General features: G+C 40.0%; 1 protein-coding gene across 1 annotated transcript in view; it reads left to right on the top strand.

Annotated features, from left to right (window-relative positions):
* The window catches only part of LOC139286364 (cytosolic carboxypeptidase 4-like), a 149,651-nt gene that overhangs the window by 2,636 nt on the left and 123,123 nt on the right, over positions 1-23,892 (top strand). The window contains exon 2 of the mRNA XM_070907120.1: positions 14,839-14,912. Within this exon, the coding sequence (XP_070763221.1) occupies positions 14,839-14,912 (74 nt within the window). The remainder of the gene's footprint in view (positions 1-14,838; positions 14,913-23,892) is intronic.

The raw sequence follows: 23,892 nt of genomic DNA, 5'->3' as shown, positions 1-23,892 counted from the left end.
AGCCTTAGAAGTTAGTATGCATGTCACATTTACATTTCACAATATGTGGAAACAAAAGTTTGCTGCTTTTGTCCTTGTCATGAAACAGAGCCTACACACCCCCTGTGCTACTTTGTTGGGTCAGTGCAGCACAGTATTAATAGTGTTAGGGTGTTATTCAAGTAATGCTATTGCACATGCACAGAACAACTGTCCCCGTTCCAACCATTTCAAACACTCAGGCAATGCGATGTTTCCTTGTTCCACTTTCACCAGCTCTGTCTTGTAGTTCAGATGTGCTGGAGAAGTGTAGAGTGGTTTGAGCAGCACCTATTATGTTCGACATCAGTCCCATGTTTTATGCAGAGCAATTCTATATAGAATGCTTCTGTTCACATCTCGTCATTAACTCAGTTCAGTATTTTCAAATAGTGCGTGACATGTTCACGAGTGTGAGTATTTACTGTCCTGCTTATATGGATATATATGGATGTCATATACAGTACAGCAGATGTGTGTGTGTGTATGTGAGTGTGTTGGTAGGGGTTAGTTTGGGGGCATTGCTTAACTGCTGTATCATGTTAAGTTGCTATAAGCAGACCTCTGAGAAGTAAAAGCACAGATCCTGTTTTAGCTTTTTTCCATTTCAGCCCTGACATACACATCTCAACAACCAGACACAGTTATACTGCACATCACACATGTTATCATATCCTCTGTCAATGAGCCTGAATACAGCGGCAGCAGGGTGGACCTATTGATGTTATTGATTTGTCATGTGTTCTTACTCTAACATTACTGAACAAACATTGTGAAAGTGCTGTAAGCACATATTACTGCACAGGGTTATAGGTAATACAAATGTTTCTGTGAATGCCAGTGGTCATATTTTTGGTGTGTATGAACAAGGTGTCAATAAAACTGCCATTTTGAAACTACTGCCAATTCCAAATTTGAAAATTTCACAAATAGCAGAAAATATTTTCCAATGACTTTCCATTGCATGAATGAAATGGAACAAAACATGTAGGTATTTTCACAGGTTCTACTTTTGGTTCCACTGTTCTCTGCCTGCTGTAGAGGAGAGGTCTTCCCCCTACACTTTTCAGGAGTTGATGACAGTGCTGCTGATGGTGATTGGCCAAACAGATGTGACAGCATGCCCCAACATGGATGAGTCTGTATGGAGCAGGACAACCAACACCAAAAACCAACAGTAAAGGGCCAAAAAAAGTGAAACAAGAGAAAAGAAAGATAAAGAATCACAATGTCAAGCGCTTTGGGAAGATTGAGTTAAGATTTAAAAGTGCTATATAGGTGTAGTCCATTTACCATTTACAATAAATACAGTGGAGGAAAAACTACAAAGTGGTTCAACACACTGGGAGATGCAGCAGTTCCCTAAACTTGTATTTCATGTTCATGTTAAAGTGAAAGAAAATCAATAACAATATCGGCACATATTTTCACATTGTTGTCCCACAACCACTTACTTTGCTCACTGACCGAACAGTACACAAAAATGTAGTCTGAAATTGCTTGGTTTATAAAATAAAGCAGAAACACAAGAAAGACTTGGTACCAAAGCCTAACAAGATTATGGGTTGTTAAATTCTTGTGGTGGAAAAGGGGTATTATTTTCCTTTTGTCTCAGCTTATCGTAGTCCCTAACTGGCACTCACAACTACGTATATGTAATTTTGTAATTGTAAGTTTTCCAGTATTACATTCTTTAAACTGTATTACTGTATTTAATATACACTGTAACTGGATCACAGCAGTGGTTTGACTGAATGCTGACTAAAGCTGGCTCTGTATAGGTATACCTGAAAGGGGCCCTGTGGAGTTTTCTCATGAGCAAACAAATGTGTTTACATTCAGTGTTTCTCATTACAACTCGTGGGAGCTCTCACAAATGTGTTGAATGCATTTTACTTCTCATAAAACATTTGTATTTTAAATCCAGCCTTGTTTACATCCTCATGCGATGTGAGATAGTTTAGCTCGAGTGTCTAGGTAGGTGGTAGGTAGGCAGACATGAGGATTTCCCAGAGGTGATGTTTTTTTATTTACAGTGCTTTCCATTTACATGCAACTAAAAAAAATGGGAAAAAAATACAAAGAAACTAAGAAAATGAGCTCATTGCAACTCAAACTAACAGCACGTCTGAATGGCAGCACAGCCTCCCCCAGCAAAAAACCAACTGACTATTTATATGGTGTTCCATTAACACAAAGCCTGCTTCAGCCAGTACTAAACCAAAAGTGGGTGAACTACACCGTAAACTTATAATCAGAAAATCAAACACCATTCACGAGCTTACGCCTCAGCTCATTAACCCTACTGAATGGCTCTTTAATAGTAAATAATTCCTAAAACATTACTTAGACTGTGTAAGAGAAACAGAAAAAAAACCTTTCTACAAAACACAGAAAACCCCTCCATTTGGTTTGACCCAATGATGTCAGCCATGACATCACCAACACTATAAAAATAAGGAAATGCCAGGTGGCCCCCTCCCAATCACTAATCCTGCATGCTGGGCCCAAACAAAGGAACAAACAATGGTAAGTATGGACAAAGAAACAAACAATTAAACCATGTTCAAACTTTGCAACTCAAATAATGGTAACTGAAACTAACTTATGACTGTGTGTTTGCTTTAACCTACATATGCTTTGATGTGACCTGTAACCTAATGCTAACACAAATAAACCCGGGATAGTAAGTGATGCAATGTTACAAAAGCAATGGTAAATTATAGCAAAATGAACACACGTAGAAAATGATAATGTAATGTGTAAGACTAACCCAGAAGGGACAAGTGGGGAGTGGTCAGAATTCTCACCCACTTTGTCACATGTGCACGAGATAAACAAAACAGGGACCATTCATAAAAACAGCTCTGTAGCGCTGTCTAAACTCCACTTTAAAGCAGCTATAATCAATATTTTTATGGTAACAATGTATCCAATGGCAATGTGAAAACAATGTGGCAATGTGAAAGTAGTCTCTGGTAGTGATGAACCTCCTTGACGGAGCTTTATAGTGAGTTTCAGCTCATTGTTTATCACTCACTCTCAGCGCTCTCACGGCATTGTTTTCGACTGCAGCAGGCAGCTGCTATAGTGAAAAAGCTGTAAAAACCCACTGTACACTACCTGCTCAGAAGTAAACAGCAGACGGACACAGTTAGAGACCAGCTGGTGAACATAGTGGGGCATTTAGCAGCTAAAGAGACGGATATTTTTCTCAGGGGTTGGTAGAGACCAAAAGAGGGCTAAAAGAGAGAAAATATTGGACTTACATTCATCAAGACAAACACGAATCCAAATGCCAAAGTTGCTCTGTGGAAATAGGCAACTGTTTGCCAGTTGAACACATCGACTGTATATGAAGATGGACGACATGACCGCTCCCCAAAAGTGAAGCCAAGACATCTCAATTGCCCCCTGGTGGCTGGCTGCGATATAGGTCATAAGCCAAATACATTTTTCCCAAAGATTGTTTCTGTCATTTTGGTAGCTATTGTCATGCTGATGTTTGTTCAAGTGTTCATTTGTCTGATATGTTCGGTTTTAATTAGTTATTTTATGCTATAAAATGGGCTGAAACGTCATGATTGACGGCTGAGATTGACTGTGGTGTGCTTGCGATTGGGTGTATGGACGGCACCTCCACCCCGTGGCTCCACCCGTCTATCACGACTGTGCACACTCTGGCTCCAAATGACGTCACCAGCGCAAGATGGCAGCGGCCGTATCCGGGATACTTTGGCTTCATTTTTGTACAGGAAGTGGAGACGCGTCATCCATGTTTATATACAGTCTATGGTTAAACATATCAACTTAAAAGGGGATGATGTGTCAATGTTGTGTTCACTACTTGTTGTTCTGCCCTCAAGTGGATGGAAAAATCAATTATTGCAGTTATTGGTTTGAAAAAAAATACAGATCTGGTGTCCGGTTCATTTCTGGACATAAAATGCTCCTTGTAGTCTAATAATGTTAGAGATTTTATGAACAACACAAAGTTATTGTAGCTCTGCTATGTGCAAGTGTTCTTCTCTGGACATGGTGCTTTAGTGGCCAGCCTCTATTTTTGGAAAGGAGCTGTTTATGTTCACAGCTACTGAATGAGTGGTTGGTGATCACAGGAATAGTAAAAGGGGAAATGTGTGTTACAGTGGTTTTTGCTCTTAAAGCATTCCTTGGCCGCACTGGAACATAAAGTGGTTTGACCCTAACCTCAGCAGTTACTACCATGACACTGCTGATCGTGCATATGCGTTCCTCACACGCCATGTTACTATGGCAACGTCATGAAGAAGTTACACATGAGTGTGTAAGAGAGACACTGAGGGAAAAGGGAGTTTGAGGGCAAGAGTGTGCAAGTATCGTGACTGTGTGTGTGCCTTGCTGTGACACAGGTGGACATTGTAACTCAGCTGACCTGTTGCCTTCTGCATGCACACAGTCACCTTGCTGTCTTCGCTGACTGCTTGTGTCCCCTACAAGACACTGAGCACTCATAAAATCTCTTTGTATTAATAGTATACAAAAGCCTTTGACCATTGAGACTTGTTGAAGGTAAGTTTTGATATAAACCTGCTGTCAGACAACATTTAATGGAAATATTGAAAATACTTGGCAAAATCTACCTCAATCAACCTAGAAATGAACACATTATGGTTCAATAGATCCTCCTTTGTATAATAATGCTAGCAAGACTTAAAAATGAGAAATGCTGCATTCATTATAGATGCTGTTGGTGTACTGAACGTGTACTAATGTAGTTTATTGGTCAGACTAAAGATAGATCATTTTGGATTTGAAACATTAATCAAAACACACAGCATGTGAAGATTTAAATCAAAGAATATGGAATATAGTTTGTAGCAGCTGGTTCTGTTCAAGGTTCCTGCCTGTTAAAGGAAGTTTTTGAGACATGAAAGGTGGGTGGGAGAGAGAGAGAGAAAGAGGGAGGGGATGACATGACATGCAGCAAAGGGCCTGGGTTGGAACCAAACCCGCACCCCTATAGTAAGTACTCATCCTTTGTGATTAGCATAATAATGACAAGGAATGTAATTGTGTTGCATAATTATGTATGTAAATGTTGAATACTAAGTATATTCTATTAGGTAAGAAGTTTGATGGCACTGTAGCGTACTGATCCACTGAGTGACTATAGATAGCGATGAAGATTTGACGCATGTTGACGCGCAAAACAAACATAGATATTTGTGGGGTAGACAAAACAGGTACAGCGTAGACAGCAAGGAGCAATGCTGTTACTGTCAGATTTGTATCAAACTACAGTAAGTGGTGGACAGAAAACACCTTTAGATCCAAAGTGGCAATCCACCATTATGTGTGCCTCTGCTGGCCTTACACCAGCACCGGAATAGAACTGTTGGATTTGCCATAGAACACTGAAGAGGAGTCAAATCCAGGAGAGATAGATGTCACTCATATGTGTGGTGGTTTTTATCAGTAAACACACAATCTGCCAGGAGCTTTGGGACCACGAGGCCAGAACCTCCTCTAGTGTTATAGCATATACTGACTAATATGAGGCAGAAAAGGAACATTTTTACCAATAAAGTCTGATAGTACTGAGTGATGCCCACCTACAGGTCAGCCATGTTGAGACTTTAAGATTTAAATTTTCAGATGTTATAGATTTTCTGGAAGTTGTTTCCAGATCTGTGTGGCCCAGTAGCTAAAAGCAGCCTCACCATGTTTGGCCTGAATTCTGGGAAAAATAAGCAGAGCAGTGCTGACCAAAGAGGTCCAGTAGGTTGATATTGTAGAAGAAGATCACAGATGTAATATAGTCCTAAACTATTAAGTGGTTTATAAACGAGAAGCAGTATTTTAAAACCATTTGACCCAAAGCCAGTGCAGAGATTTGAGAACTGGAGTGATGTGTTCAATGTCGTAGTCTTTGTTAGGACTCACTCAGCAGCTCTATGAATGAGCTGCAGCTGCCTGGGAGCTTTGACAGGGATGAAGACATGGATATATGTGGATAAGTTAAGTAAAGATAATGTAGCCTGGTGAAAGTTGAGTGACAGGACACAAAACTATATTCAGGGATCATTATTTCCCAACTACTCTCACCATGGGAGAATAGTATCCAGTTAATTTGGAGTGTTCAATTTGTTTTAGATTTAACAAAGTCTCACTTCAAAATGTAGCTCACTGTTTCAAACATCCAAACAAATCTTAACCGTAACCAATATGCCAATTTGAAGTACGTCAACCAATCTAACAGAGTGACTCAAAACCTAGGCTAGCTTAAAGTACCTAAACAACTGTAGTGGTAGACCTTCTATTAGCACAAAATACAAGAAAATGAACAAAACCACATACAGTCAATTCCGATACATCATGGAACATTTGGTACATTAATATCAAATGAAACGGTGCAGTATATCTCAATACTCACTACTTTCTACCTTTTGGGCTAACTTAAGTGCACATGCGATGGCAGGCCATGAATAAACATCTTTCAATGCCATACACACACATTCAATGTTCCCAAGAATGAATGATAACAAAATATATCTTACAATGTTTTCAGACAGCATTAGCCTTGCAGTCCTCTCATGACTTACTCAGCACACGTGGAGTCTGTAAACGTCGAACCTACTTAATCACCATCAGAGGCCATCTGTGGCAGGTGTATAAAACTAGAATAAGAAGATGGTAAAGTGACAGTGGTGTGATTAATAGCAGCCAGTCAGCAAGTCTAGTATGGGTAAACATAGCGTACACCAGAATAATATATAATGTGATTAAGTAATGATACTTAGTGTTTGTCTTTATCAATATAGCATATATATTTAATTCAATTCAATTTTTATTTACATAGCGCCAAATCACAATGAAAGTCATATCATGACACTTGAGTGGGATTTTTAAGAGGAGGTTTGATTACAGCTACTTTAAATGACCGTGGTACATACCCTGTTAATAAAGACAGATTGATCATATCTAGTAAAGAAGAGCTGACGAAGGGTGAAACTTAGCAGCCTAGTTGGGATGAGGTCTTGGCTTAGATGAAGAAATTGTTTGTTATTTGGTGAAGGTCAATGGGAGAAAAGCAATCTAAATATACTTCAGGTTTTACAGCTGTTTCTAAAGTTCCTGTGTTTGAAGGTAAGTCGGTATTGCCTGAGGGCTGAAGGTGATTCATTTTGTCTCAAATAGTTAAAATTTTATCATTAAAGAAGCTCACGAAGTCGTTACTGCCGAGGGCTCTTCTTCTTCTTCTTCTTCTTCTTATATATAAGAAAATTAAAAGTAGAATCTGATATAATCCATAAACCTAAAAACCATCCCATATACGGGCGCCATAGTGGCGCAGGTTGGGAGTTCGATCCCCGGCTCCCCCTGTCATGTCGAAATGTCCTTGAGCAAGACACTGAACCCTAAGTTGCTCCCGATGGAGACCAGCACCTTGCATGGCAGCTCGGTCACCACTGGTGTGTGAATGTGTGTGTGAATGAGACTTAACTGTAAAGCGCTTTGAGAACCGTAGGGTTGAAAAGTGCTATATAAGTGAGACCATTTACCATTTACCATATCAGCATGAAAAAAGCTCTGTCTCCATGAAATGCTCTTTTACAGTGATATTTGTTGACTGAAGGCTTTTGCCTACTCAAACTATGGATCATTCAGATGTATGCTGAAGCATAAAAGCATACAAGCATATACAAACTGTAAACTTTGCCTGTGATTGATCATGGCCTTTGGTGAGGTGCATCACACTTGCTGTCTTTCTCTCCACAAACATTTATCCCGCAATCCTGAATTGTTACGCAAATGATGTATCATTTGTCTACTATGGATATTTATGAGTGAGTGCTTCATTTGAGCAGCCATCCAGGACCATGAGACAGTACTTAGCATGACGGTCTGGCATTAAGGTGATAAGTATAAACAATTAAGACAACGTTATCAAGGTTAGGCCACAGCCTCTGATTTGTTCACACAATAGGAACATCTCATTACTTCTCACTTCTACTCTGAACAAATCCCAGGTTGTTTTGAGCTGATTGAACAAATGATTAATACTATTGTTTTTGTGGAGAAGACTTCATTTAACAGCGTAATATTGCAATGGCATTAGTCTTGCATAGCCAGGCCTCCTCTCCACTCTTTGGAGAAAGGTCTGGCTCAACCCATCATCATTCTGGGATAGGTGGAAAAACGCTCTTGTTTGTTTGTACTCCTTTAAACCAATCACAATTGTCTTGGGTGGCGCTAAGACTGAAATAGTCGTCCAATGGCATCCTTATTTCAACAGCCTACATCCGGTGAGTCAGACTACTATGGCATCAACCCTGTATGTTAGAAATGATGTTCATATTCTGCTAATTTGCAACAGCAAATACATTTTGAAGGAAACATAATGTTGACCAGATTATGTTTTCTATTAACATAATGAGATGTTGTTAATTCATATGCATAAATACCTATTTTGACTCAAAATGTTGATAGTGAACATATTGTAAAAATGTTCCCTGTACTGTCTCTTCTGTACTGCTGTCATTTAACTGTAAGTGTGAATATTTGTTGACTATACAGTATATTGACTATACTGTATATTATATATATATATATATATATATATATATATATATATATATATATATATATATATATTCAGGAAGAGTCATAGTTGCCAAGGTAACAACTAATAAACAATTCTGCATGTTGCTGTGTATGCAGCAACGTAGACTTCCATACTGTACTGTATACACATAGAGGTCAGTAGTTGCACAGCATGTCTCAACAAATGAAAAACAAATATCAGATTTTGATAAATGTTCTGCCAAAATAATTCCATATAAAAACTGAAATGACTTAACTGTAAATTGACTGCCATTTGTGTTTTGTAGCAGCGAATTAACTAGATTCAATTTGTGAACCAGTTGTTTGAAGACTGAATGAGGAATTTCTTTGAAAGACAACATTTAGATTTGTGGTCAGAGGTGGCGACCGCAAAGGAGGCACTCTATGTACTGGTGAGCCCTCAGTGACCCATTTACAGTCTCCTGGAGGGAAAACATACTTGAAAAACATGTTCTTAACTGAGGAGGGGCTTATCTCAGTAATGATGACGAAGAAAGTAAACATTTAACAATGTCAAACAGTAATGTAACAACAATGTGTAACACAAAGAGAGTGTTTTATTGAATATTATGCACTACATATTATTTGTTATCTTTGTCAGTTTTGTGCAAGAATTAAAAACTAAACTAAATATTCTTTTACATATTATTATGGCGTATTACAAGTTATTCATATAGAAGCATATCAGAGGGGAGAATTGTCTTTCAGAGACTTAAATGAAGGTCTGATTAACAAAACAACTGTCATCATTCATCCAAGATTTTATTTTCATGATCTGTCATTTCTCTGTTTAACCTGTGTCTTGGCTCATAGTTGTATGATTGGTTGGTAATGTGAGGGTACAAAGCACATTGCCTATATCCATTAAATCTGGGTTTAATTATCTTAAAACAGGCACTTCGGCTGATGTGAGGTGTCCATGTTTGTTTGGTTTTCAGGCACTTCCATATAATTAAACATCAAGTCAGCCATACTGGAGCTTCCCCAGTGGTAATTACGACTTGGATGTTGACTTGAACAATAAGTCAGAAACTGGTAATTCCAGTAACTCTGATATAACATTAACACAGCATATGCCTGGGCAGTAACTATTTATTATTGTATCCGTTACTGAGATGGACACTTTTTCGCTAACATTCTATTACAATTCACTTGAACTACTCATAAATGATTGTTTAATTACTTAATTTAATGGATTAATAGTAAAGTCTAACTTTGTACCTTTCTAACCAAATATCACATTTTGAACATTTACTTTAGCTTTGTCTTTACCAGAGCACACACATCCAGGGCCGTACTTCAGTCCTTCACAATAAGATAACATGCTTCAACAACTCCAAATTATGCAGTAAAGGCTTGTGTAGTGCAGTGAAAATAAAGACACATGTAAATGTTGATTTACACATATGAAATTTGACATGTAGCTTGTCATGTATAAATTACATACAATTACACTTTGGCGGCGATCGCCAAAACAAAATCCTGTGAAAAGAATGCATATCCACCCTTAGACTCCTGCTAGCAGGACTAGATGTTTCAAAGATGCTCATACAATATGTGCAGGGAAAGAGGACGGCTTACTCTTGAGGCTGTGTTTGAAACACTTGTGTAATTGATATTAATAATTATAAGAAGAGTAAAATGTAGAATATGTAAGATGAAAGATGAAAAATATTTAAATATGTAGTATTAAAATGCTGGAGTACGTTATGACAATATAAACATAATGCAAATTACAGTCAGAGCACACAGCTCCCTTGAAGGTTCTAAAAACCTGCTGCAGAGCCAGTTGCTGTGTGTGTAATGTGAGCAGCGTTATAGATGGACAGCCCAGGGATGCAGATCACGGTCAGCCTGTTGTCTATAGGCATCAGTGAAATAGCTTAACAAGACAGCTGAAGCAACACACAGGGTCTTCCCTCATTATTGTGTGTGTGTGTGTGTGTGTGTGTGTGTGGAGAGAGAGAGAGAGGGGCCAGGGGAATCCTGTCTGGGACAGAAGTGTGTGTCTGATTTCACCTGTGGATTTGCATTCTGTCCCTGATGGGAATGACAAATCCTATTTGAGTGGTTCCATGTGTCTGAAAGTGTGTGTGTTTCATGCCAAGTTGTGATTACCCAAGTGTGTGTGTGTGTGAGACCTTATGAGGAGAGTCAGCACGCTGTAAAGTTCATGTGGGCTGGAAAGCTGGCCATGAGCTCACTGGCTGAAAGTTAGGATTAAGGATGGGTATAATCAGTGTGTCCTTCAGTTTGACCCAGTCTGTCTCTATTACTCCCTCACACATACACACACACACACACACACTGGCATTCCCTCTCATCTGGCAAAGGAAAATAGAGATAGAGATGCTGATGAGTGGAGAGCTAGAATGACACAGAGATAGTTTCTTTGTTTGTTTCTATGGAAATCACAGATCCACAGCATAAATAAATAATAGAATGAATTACAGTGTTTATCTCATTATGTCGCCCTCTGGTGTTTGAATTTTGTTAGATTGACATCTGACACCAGGGACCATCTTTGAACAGACGAGGGTTACCATGTCCCCCATATACAACTACCTGAGCCAGCTCCTTTCACTGGTTGAAGACTGTGAGATGCAGTGGAAAGCTATTGACAGATGCTATTGTAACTGTAACTATATTGCTGCATGATGTCTGAGTTTGTCATACAATATTTTCTGACTTTCGAATTTTCAGAAACCCTGACTTAGTCAGGAGATGTAGCTTTTAACCTAAAGTCTTCTCACAGTTCTAAGTCTTTAATGATCTCGACTGATTAGAGCTTTTGTAAACCAAGCACTCGCGGTTGCTGCTTTATAGTTCGTATATATATCAAAACAGTGATTACTTACCAGTACCAGTACAATGTCACATTCACACACACACACACACGCACACACACATTCACACACACTACTCATCTTTTTTACTGAAACTGATACACGGCTAATTTTCCAAGGACCATACCTGAAAACAGCTTCTGCTGTGTAATTTCAGCTTCAAGAGGAAGAGTGATACAGAGAGAGAGAGAGCGAGAGAGAGACAGAGACACACACACACACACACACACAGAAAGAGAGAGAGAGCGCTCTTTCTTGCTCTCTGCCAGAGAGGTGTGAAGGGACAAAGGGAGGTGAAGAAGAGGGTGAGAAGTTCAGATGAACTTGAGTCCACCCACCGAGTATAGAACATTTGGGCCGGGGGTCAACCTGATTTATACACACTCACACACAAACATGCACACACTCATTACATTATGTGACAGAGACCCCCCTTGTCATCACCTCTAATGAGAAGAACTGACTGACTTACAGATGGAAGATGCATACCTAACACAACAAGTCCTCCAAATTAAAGGTCAAAATACATGGTTTGTAACTGGCCTTTGGAACGTGTTTTCTGATCTAACGGCCCTATCAGCAGGACCACATCATCGGTCTGTGTCTTCCAAAACTGTTTCAAACCTGTTTTATGATGTGACACAATATGATTATGGTTTGCTAAGGTTTAGACACAAACACCCCTTGATTAGGGCATGGTGGCACAGTGGTTCGCACTGTTGCACGGGAGGTAGAGCAGGATAGAGCGGATGTCGAAGTGCCCTTGAGCAAGACACTGAACCCTAAGTTGCTCCCGATGGAGACCACCACCTTGCATGGCAGCTCAGTCGCCATCGGTGTGTGAATGGGTGAATGAGACTTAACTGTAAAGCGCTTTGGGAACCGTGAAGGTTGAAAAGCGCTGAATGAGACCACTTAAGTAAAGGTTAGTGGATGATCGCGGTTAAAAGAAACCAATGCTGACTGTCGGTAGGAAACAGGAAACAAACAGCAAAATTTTGTTGAGCCATCCATCCACACTGACCTCCACTGACTTCCACGAGGTTGTAGCTATAAAATATGGAACAAACATTCAATGTTATCCAGTGGAGAGAGTATTTTTCCAAAGGACAATATAAACGTTTCTATATTAATCTAATACAACAGATTACATTTAATTTTTACAGGACAACAAACACACTACAAGCACAATCATTTTTCCAAGTAGAGCTGCACAATAAAGACAGAAATGCATTACATTTACCCATGTCTCACTTTTTCTGTCGGTTAATGATGAATGCTGAACCTACAAACTGTATAAGATATGCTGAGGATGTTAGAATATTCAATATTAATAATATATAAGACAATATAATACAGTGGATCAGCATATCTGACTGACTATTAAAACCCAAGGGTGTGTTTTGTTGCTTATGAATTCAAGTTTCCATTTGAAAGAAGAAGAATGTGGTGTTTCTTCTTGCTTTTCTAACCTACGGGGGGCAGGATAACTCTAAAACATTTAGCTTAACAAGATGTTATCCCTTACACCTGGAGTTTGCATTAAAAGCACAGGTGGAATTTAGAACATGAATGAGGGCTCCATCCCATTTAAGTGTCCCAATAGTTATGCCTGGTAGCCAGCATAAATAGTACCAGACACAGTAGTTTGAGATTACTTTAGCAACAAGCGAAGCCATCTGTCCATCAAGAAACTAACCAACTTTCTTTCACAACCGAAAAAAGCACTTTCTGCAAGACACACTGAACCTCCAAAAACTTGAAGAGTAGTCCTGAGCAGGGTGGCCGACAGACGGGTGGATGATCGTCCCTGTACTTGGTGGGTGTGCTGTGCCTGAAGCAGTTGACCTGCTGGGGGCGTGGCCGAGGGCAGTGACTGTATATTAGTGACATCACAACCTTACGTCCTGACGGCTTGTTTAAAGGCACAGTTTCTGAATACAGGCAGTTAATTTCTCTGTGGATTGTACATTTTGATACTTTCACAGTACTTATATCACCTAGACCTTCTTTATTATCAAAAAAAGACATGAAAATAAATCTCCCCTTTAAGAGTGGGTAAACAGTTGCATGTTTAAAATTGTAGGGGAAATGCTTGTAGACAGAGAGCAGTTAATAATGGCTAAAATATCTGCACCATGTGTGCAGTGCAGTCGGAGGGGCAGGTGGATAATGAAGCGCAACAGTGCATTCCAGGGTTCACAGAGGTTTCACTGAAGTGGTTAATGTGGTGGGCAGGAGTCAACATCAAGCTCTCTGAATTCTCTGTTTATGTTTATGTACTGCCGAATCTCCACTATTTTGTTGTAAAAGTAATGAAGAAATTCTTCACGTCTCTCTGGTGAGGATTCAACTGGCTGGCTAAGCCGGGGACAAATCACAGAGTTTATGATTTTAAAGAGGATTCAGGGATTATGACCCTGTTTAGTGATCAGTTGTGAAAAGAGTTCCTTGCTTCTTTGATTGCACAGTGATAAGTAGACATCAGATCTTTGAGTAAAGCCTCATAAACATAGCCTTAGTTTCCTGTAATGGTGTGTAGTGGTGGTTTCAGAGGCTTGACTCTGTGCCATGAATATGCTTAATACTTGTCATTTTTTGGGGTTAGAGTTTGGTGATTGGCATAAAAAATGGACTAACCTTATTGGTTGAAATCAACCACTGAATATAGTTTGCGTCCTGCAGCTGCCCAGCTGGCCTTTTTATAGTGGCAGCCTTCTCAACTCCACAGCGCAAATGTTTTCTGGAGCGCTTTATCCTGGGGGGGATAGGGTTACACATGCAAAGGCACATGCACTTGCGCCCTTAGACACAACAACCCATACATTTAACCACTTTTATGGTCATGTATCTAATAGTGCTCTTCAACATGAACAAAGTCTCAAGCAAAACTGTGCAAAGACACTTTGCTTGTATTTTACAATAGCACAAAAGCACATGAATAATGGAGTTTTCTATTATATTTGTACTATGATTTGTGGTAAGATGGTATAAAAAAAAGACATTCTCAGGAAGACACCTACAAACACACACACACGCACCCTCCCTGGCCCTGGTGGGTATTCCCAGTCAAGTTAAGTCAGGGGGAGTCACTGTGTCTCTCTCTCCTTAGACACAGCAGCAATGCTGCATGTGTGCAGAGTGAAGACGAGAGAGACAGATGCTTTAAGTTTCGTGTGTGTGACACTGTATGCGCGGTGGTGAGGACGCACTTCGGATTTCCTCTGTCTGCCTGCCCCTGATTGACGATCTCAGTCTGTCTGAGTGCTCCCGTCCTGTCTTTTTCCAATTTGTCTATTTGTCTGTCTGCCCGTTTAACAGTTTGTTTGCCTTTCTGTCTGCTTGTTTATTTGGCTGACAGGCACAGCACGAGGTCGACCAAGTATGACAGCCTCCCCGAGCTCCTCCAGTGGCTTAGAGGTCCTCCTTTCCTCTCTGCAGGTAGGGATCAACACTTCAAGTGTGTACTTTGTTTTTAGTCTTGTTCCTGCTATTATACAATGTTGTAAAACTACCCACATGGCTGCGCTGGCTTTTTACTTTTTTAAATTAGCGGTTATCTTCTTTGTGCACAGAACGGTTGCAGTTATTGATGTTTGCAACAAAGTTTCATCATAAATGTAAACGTCTTAAGATGTCCATGATGTATTAGAGTTAACGAAATGCACAGTCTGTGAGATTGTCATATGAGCCAGCATAGGCATTAAGTGATGAGACCATAGACACCAGAATTAGTCATGTATCCCCAGTAGATTTTGGGATCTGTTGCTCCATGCTGACATTTCAGAGTATGTTCACCAATAGTTGACCTCTCTAGCATTATCAAAAGCAGGAGTTGGAAGAGTATTAAATACCCCTCTCAAGTACAAGTAAGAAGTTAAAGAACTAAAGCAGGACTAATATGAACAATTGTACTTTCATATAGTTTCTGAGACAATATGGCATCCTGACTGTAAAACTGTCATTATGAACATGCCCGACCAACCAATTCCTCTCTAATTCATTGATACTATTCAAAGTGGAGTGCATTTTTTATTTTTTCAAAGCAAACCTTTCTCACAGACAGTCTGACATATAAAATCCTTCTGAACGGACCATGACAGAAGCTGCAGCTGTAAATCTTGCCTTTCTAAAAGTAGTGTGGTGCAGGTTTTGAGATATGTCTCTCAGAGATAGATGATTCACAAATTCCAGTTACCTCCATTGTATTGAAGTGGGGACAGAAACCTCAGAGTAAGCATTGTAAAACCAAAACTATATGCATAGCTTGATACCACTGGAGGTGGCGTGAAATTATGTTTTTTTGTAATTTCGGTGAACTGACTGTTAGAGAAGACAACCATGGAGGGGCTAGTTTGACAACAAATTCTTAACTCAAGGTCCACTTACTAAATTTCTTCCATGGCTTTGAGCCACATCTCGTGTGACCACGGAGCAACCTCCATCCGCTGATGAAGGCTACATGATGTGGCTGCTCCAAAAGAAATGGGTTAATACTATATTGTCAAACTGCTATTTCCAAGGTCAAGAATGAACCTTAAAGTTTCACTGGTATCTGAGTTCCCCGAATTATACACCTCCACAGCAGTGAACATACTGATGAAAAAAACATTTCACAAACAGTTTTAAAGTTTGATTATCCTGTCTGTGCTGATAAACAATGTTAGTGCCATATTGCTAACCTTTTCCTCTATTTTAAGCTACAACCCCCCGTGATTTAACTACATGATGAGTAGGTGGATAGCAGCAACCCACAGCCTATGGTACATGTTGTTAGTAGTTTAATTTTACCCACGTTTCCATGTATCAAACTCAAACTAGCTGACCAGATGCTGATATTAAATCCTTCTTCTCCTGTATGAAGTTTAACTCAGCGCTAATCTTTGCCAAGGTCATGGCAGGGGGAAATGACATTAACCCCAGCTTCCAGGTTATCTTTAATGTAGGCCAGGACTGTAATAACATGGCAATAAACCCACATGTATTTCCATTACATACAGAAAAAACACAAAGGTGGTGATGCACTGAAGCTAGACGCTAGCCTGGGAGCTCTCCAAACAAATTAATTTTAATACCTTTAAAAACACCCAAACCCACTTTACATTTGGTCAGACAGCAGCAGTATGGACCTTAGACCCAGAAACAAACAACTAAAGTCAGCTAGTGAGGAAAGCCCGACATCTGCAGAGAAAACTATTCCTGGGATTGGCGACCTAGAAATTCGTATAACACAGGAACACCTGAGCGAGAGGAGAGGAGACTCACTTAGGCACTGTTCATTATCTGGTATAGATGCCGCCAGAGCAGGGTGTTTCTGGGGGCCGTGCCTCACTGATTACTGTACAAAACCAGAACTTTATAACTTTATTCACTGATTTTGGTGAAACTGGATCATATTTTATGAGAAAATATTTCCTGTTTTCCCTCTGATGTCCTTCAGCTGCTCTGTCTCAACTCTCTGTGACTTATGGGGTTTCCTGATGGACAGATAGCTTTACTTGTCACAAAAGTAACCATTAACTGTAGCTGCCTTTAGCTAATTAACTCAGTTAGTCATCACGGCCGTAATTAATTTTGCATCTAAAGCTCAAACTCTCCTCGAATCATTCTCTACTGCCATGATCACTGTGATTCACAAAAAATAGAGACCCAGTAAAGTGCTTTTCAGTTTTACCTATTTCATTATTAAATTCACTATAAATTGATCTCTAAGGCCAATACTGGCCAAAATTAATAAATCCAGACCAGAGCGCCTTTATTTTGAAATATTCGTAATAGTTTTAAATATTATCCACCTGACAAAATGTAAAACTGAGCCTAGTTTAGCTGTAGCTTTAGATGCTGAAAGGGCCTTTGAAAGGCTGGAGTGGCCATATTTTTCTTGGCCAAGTTTGAGCTTGGCCAGTTGTTTATTAATTGGGTAAAAACTGATGGACATATCACAAAGGCGTTTCCCTTGAGAAGATTGAGTTGACAGGGCTACCCATTGTCTCTAGGATTTTTTGTCTGTTGAGCCCCTAGCCAAAGCAATTCGACAGGATCCTGACACAACGGCTTACAAAGTAGATCAGACATAAATCATTATGAAATAATTCTCCTGGTAGATGATATAATAAGGTGAACAGGGAAGAAAGTATTTTTTAATAAGAAATGATTCCACTAACAAGATATAAAATATAGTATAGTTTGGAATAACTGTTGATAGTGACCTTAAAATGTGTTCAAACTTCCTCTCATTGCTCAGTAGAATTGAAGATTGAATGATGTTAAAAATCCTCTTTCCACAGTGTGCCAAAATCATGATCATCTCCAAATGCATATCTGCTGTCAGCATAAACAGTTAATGTTCTTCCCTCTGCTAAAATGCAAGCTCTACATAAAGAATACAATTCAGCTGGTTGTGCAGAGAGATGAGTACACCTTTAATGATGTCATGAACTCCCCTTTTTCATCAAAGTCTGTAAATGGTCTGTTTGGATCTGGTAGTCCCAGTGTATTAGTCAGTCTGTTTTAGTTGAATAAATGCTGTGTCAACATCTTCTGTCCATGTCAGATTGTCTGTTGGTCTCAGTCCATGGCCATGCTTGATAGACAAGAGCGAAGCCTCCAGGGATACATAATCACAGCTCCACTGTCTACAGTAGCCTGTCATCCCATTAATTGTCTTATGGTGAGCGTTTTTTAGAATTTTGAGGATAGTTTCCACTCGCTTTGAGCTCAATGTTTTACCGCTTTCAGAAATGTTGTGATCTAGGAAAACTGGACACTGGCCCGAACCTCCACTCTGCTGGTTGATTACCTGGCCTTATCTTTATAACAAGAAAAATAGAAATAGAATAGAAACATGGAATGATGACTCCAGACTTTAATTGACTATTAAATACAGGTTACTGCTACTGCCTCTGATTTGAGTGGGTATTGTGCCTGACATTGGCGGCATGTGTTTTTAGGTGTCACATGGAGCGGTTCAGGCCCTTTAACTAATCCCACATTATACTATCTTTTTTTAAATATTTTTTCTATTGGAACTCTGGTGAGTCAATGGTTAACTGAGAAAAATTCCCCCAACTCTTTTGTTTAAATTTGCCAGTCTGGGATAAATGCACAGTCCTTTTTCCCACAGAAGTGCTCTGAAATGGGCATCTTTATGTTTGTATTTGGGGTGAACATTGAATTACTTCTCCACTATCCTCCCATTGTGAGCACAGAGAAATCTCTCCATTGCACATCATGTGTTTTAGCCAGAGACACATGTGGTGATGGATTATGTACATTAAATAATTTGGTTACTGTGGGGGTCAATGTGCACATTTTATTGTTATAATGCATACTAGTCAAAAAATCTCAAACTCTGTGTCTGCTCCTCCACTAACTGTGGCTACCTGGGCATGTGATGATGTGTTGATGTGTGTGTCTGGAGTTTCCTCGCCTCTACCGCCAGTCATGCCTCATCCTTCATGTAGCCTCTCAGATAATGACAGTCACAATGCATGCAATTCTCTTCTGTCTGTTACAGTCTCTTGTCCAGTGGTCAGGCGCCCTCAGCCTTTCCCTCTGTTTGCTCCAGATGGCACAGCTCCAGTCGAGCTTTGGTTTGCTGTGCCATTTTCTCTGAGGCTCTCAGGTTTTGCTCAATGTGGGTGGAACCTGTCTGTGATCTTGGTCTCCCGGTGACAGGGTTGAGTGAGCCAGCCTTGAGGTCCAACATGTCCTGTGCGGAGGGGGAGGGGGAGGCGGTGGCCTCGTCTGCACTTGGGGTGATACAGGCTGGGCACGTTGTATTCTGCTGTAGCCAACTGTTCTTGGACCTCTCTGTATGAGTTACCTGCACTGTTGAGGCCTCAGACGTGCAACTGAGGCAGGGAGGAGATCCAGTTCTGTAAATAAAGAACATTGATTAGTTTTTCCGCCTCCCCTTGCACCCCTGCTCGCTACTTTGCTGCCTGTTTCTTCTCTCTGACTCGGTTTTTTAATATGATTTATACCAAAACTGTCAGTCTCAGGACATCCAAACTTCTCTACCCACAAAGGAATCACCTCACACATATTACACATTTTCGCACATCCCATTACAGACTTATCAGTCAAATATTTGCTATCATATATATTTTCCCCATTTTGATATTTACTTGCAGTCACTCACTTACCCAGCAAACAGAGATAGCTCCTAGACCTTACATTGATTGGCTCTTCTCAGAAGTGGTGAATTTACAGGTCACAGCAACTTAATACAATATATTGTCTCCGGCTTCTGTTTGATATCTAGTGTTGGCAAAAAGTTTTTCTGTTAGCATAGTTAACTTAGCTGGTTTACCATATTACTGAACGTCGCTGTCACCCTGAACATCCTTCCAAACCTCGTTCAAAAATCAGGCAGTTCAATAAAGCGTTGCTTGATGGTCTACATAACAAAAAAAGGAACAAATGGTCGAATATTCATATTGAACAGTCAAATCCGCATTGACTGACAAAATTCTGAGTGGTGTACTTCCCTAGTTAAGGTTGTATTTTACAAGATTTAGCATGATCAAATGGAAACCCTAACCCTAACCCTAACACGATTACATGTGCAGTGAAGGTATTCAAATGTGTGTAATTTCCTTTATAATCCAAACCTGAATTGTCAGAAATGTGCTTCAGATATGGTATAAAGGTTGGCTCTTTCCTGCACTGTACCTGGCTTTGTACAAAGGTGAGGCCCTTTTGGTACAACTTCCATGACACCTTGACCAAGAGCACAGGAGTTACCTTCCAATTAGATCATGAGCTTTGCTTACTGGGGAATCTCACAAGTGTCAAAGAGATCTTCAACTAATCCCCAAATTAAATTAATGGAAATCGCTTTGTGTGTCCAGGAAATGCACAGCAGTGGAAATCTGATTCCCCTCTCCTCATTGATAGATGGTCTTTCTCTGGTGTTGTGTGTTCTGTATTTTGTTTAAAATTGTTTAAAAAAATGAAATAGAAAAAAAAAGAAAGAACAAACACAAAGATAGAGATGGGTGGCATGGTGGTTAGAGTGGGTTGGGGGTTAGATCCCCGGCTGCCCCCGTCGTGTCAAAGTGTCCTTGAGCAAGACACTGAACCCTAAGTTGCTCCTGATGGAGGCCAGCACCTTGCATGGCAGCTCGGTCGCCATCAGTGTGTGAATGGGTGAATGAGACTTAGCTGTAAATCGCTTTGGGAACCGTGAAGGTTGAAAAGCGCTATAAAAGTGAGATCATTTATTTAGATAAATATAAGAAAGGAAGGAAATAAAATAATTTGTAGGATTACACATTTATACACATACAATACAACGATAGCTTCAAATATGCAAGAGAGGTATAGTTATGGATTTACATGTTTTTATTATTATTAAAAGTACAGTTATTTAAAAGAGAGTAATCTTATCAGTGCATTAGACCTGATCCACATTGCGTACACTGTATATCAGGTTCTCATAATTTGTTTTGTGGTTGTTTGTGACACTAAATGACACTATGAATAGAGGTGTTATGTAGTGGATTATCTCTCCGTGTCAATATTACTTTTTATACTGAGTACCAGCAGTTGACTTCTTATCCTAGAGATAATAAGAAAGGAAAGGAAAGATGCACCTTTTACAATGGGCAAAAAAGTATTTTTTGCTAACTATAATTACCTGTATTATCTCAGTATTGGTACTTTCTCATGCAGCATCCAAGCATTATCAGTGCATTCATTTTGGTGTTGGTCATATTATAAAGCACTCTTATGGTCACTAGTTCAACAGAAGAAAAGTGGTTGCTGAATAAAAAGTGTACTTTCAGGTCAGTCTCTATTTTGGTGAATAAATAATCATAATCATTAGTCTCTGTTGTCTTAAAAGTTAATATATTTACAATACAGGTACCTGGAAACAGACCACACAACAGTGGTGGCACGGGGTTAGCATGACAAACAGCCTAGTTATACTCTTCCTGAGCCTCTAAGTGCTGGCTTGGTCTATTGGGTACCTTCTTCCAGACCGCAGCAGGGAGAAATGGCCTTTATCTGGGTGGTTGGGATCCTTAATGATTCTGCTAAATGGTAAATGAATGATCTGACTTATATAGCGCTTTTCCACCTTCATGGTTCCCAAAGCACTTTACAGCTAAGTCTCATTCACCCATTCACTCACACATTCACACACCAATGGCGACTGAGCTGCCGTGCAAGGTGCTGGTCTCCATCGGGAGCAACTTAGGGTTCAGTGTCTTGCTCAAGGACCCCAACCCGCTCTAACCAGCTTTACCTCCCGTGCAACAGTGCTAACATGTGCCACCATGCCGCCCATTGCTAGCCTATTCTTGCAGCACCTGTTGTAAATATCCTTTAGGCAGGGTAGAGCACCGTTTATTGTACGTTCAGCTGAGCAAACCACTCTTTGCAGGGCCTTGCGGTCCTCTTTGGTGCTGTTTCTGTACCAGACAGTGATGTTCCCCATCAGGACGGTGCAGGAGTAGAAATTCCTCATTATTTGTGGGGATACCCGGATTTTCCTCAAGCGTCTGAGGTTAAACAGTCTCTGCCTTGCTTTTCTCACCACTGAGTCAGTATGCAGTACCCAGGTCAGGCCCTCTGTGATGTGGACATCAAGGTATTTGAAGCTGTCCATTCTCTTTATTGGGGACCCAGCGCTTCTTCTTCTTCCCGAAGTCCACGATCAGCTCCTTAGTCTTGCTGATGTAGGTTGTTGTCCTGACACCAGCGGGTCAGGTCCTCTACTTCCTTCAGGTAGGCCTTTTCATTGCTATCTGTGATCAGATTACATTGGCTACCAGGATGCTGGGCAGAGAAGATCCATGTGGCCAGGACCGCAGCCAGTGTTTAATCCCTCAATGTTTTCCTCTGTGTTTCCTCTGATGTCGAGATGGATGCAGAGGTGGATGCAGAGACTGTCTTGCTTGTCTATGTGGTCGGGATCATAGCTGGTGTTTCAATTCAATTTTCTGTTCAATTCAGTTTTATTTATATAGTGCCACGACAAAAGTTATCTCATGACACTTTACATATAGAGCAGGTCTAGACTGTACTAATCAACACTGACATCAACATTACGACAAAGGAAGTTTTTTTCTTGCCACTGTTGCCAAGTGTTTGCTCATGGTGGGAACTGTTGGGTCTCTCCAAATACTATCATAAAGAGTATGGCCTACACCTGCTCTATATGTAAAGTGTCATGAGATAACTTTTGTTGTGATTGGATGCTATATAAATAAAATTGGATTGAATTGAATTGTATGTTGACAGTATGCAGTTATGGATATATCTACATCTACCAGATTGTAGGTTTGATCTGGAATAAGCATTGGACCTAATACTTGGTGTCATAGTAGTTTTCCTTCAGATTACTGTGTAGGAGCAGTCTGCTCAGCTAAATGTGATGCCTGCTTATATTACTGGCACATGGACAGTCGACACACCACACCTACTTAGCCTGTTACCACCAGCTTTACTGATACCACTGCTCTGTGTCAACAACTGTTCGCACTGTTAATAATGCAATAATAATATTATAATATAATAATGCAAAATTAGCATCTAAACGTTCTGATCAACCAGACTGGAGAAAACAAAAAGGAAAGAAATCAGGGATTGTGAATGAATTATCACATTATATCAAGATATCAAACTGCTATTTTTGGGATCATTTTGTAATCTAGAGTTTACAAATGCTGCTAATTGTGACATACAGTATTTTACATGATCATAACTAAAAACTACAACATGCTTTGTGTCAAGTGGGGCTTGGTTTGTTCCAAATTTCTTTACAGCAAACATAATTGAGCAAAAACATTATCACAAGACATAAGTACTTAAATACATGCATAAATACATAGTGCACACATAAACATACCAATATACACATACACATGCATACAGACAGTGATGCATATCAATGTAGACAGCAAATCATGTCAAGAAACATTGCAGGGGTAGGCAAGGGAGGGAAAGAGGGTCTTGAGACACATTATAAAGAAGATTTTGCTGTTTTTATGTTAGATTATAGAGATTATTCCAGAGTCTTGGTGCTGTCTAAAATGAGTCCAAGATATTTGAAGCTGCTCATCTGTTCTACTGTCTTGCCATTGATAGAGGGGGGTTCAGTCTAGTGTGGGGTGTGTTAGATGTGCTAATGGCCAGTTATTTTGTTTTGTTCATGTTCAGCTGCAGGTATTTATCGGTGCACCGTTGTGTGAAGTGAGAAAGGGAGTTTTGATGGCTGTAACAGAGTTATTGTCATTGAGTAGTTGAGAATGGCAATGTCATCATATATTTGAAGTATGTGGTGAAGGGCTGGTACAGTAATTTGTGTAGAGGGTGCCTATTCTAACAGCCTGTGAATAGAGTTTGACAAGACATTAACACATTATCCAACATATGGTGAAGCCTCTTTCTCTTGAGTCCACTGTCGATG

Source organism: Enoplosus armatus, chromosome 6 (assembly GCF_043641665.1).
Source record: "Enoplosus armatus isolate fEnoArm2 chromosome 6, fEnoArm2.hap1, whole genome shotgun sequence".
NCBI lineage: Eukaryota > Metazoa > Chordata > Actinopteri > Centrarchiformes > Enoplosidae > Enoplosus > Enoplosus armatus.
Note: the sequence above shows the minus strand (reverse complement) of the source record. Positions and strands in the feature narration are given on the sequence as shown.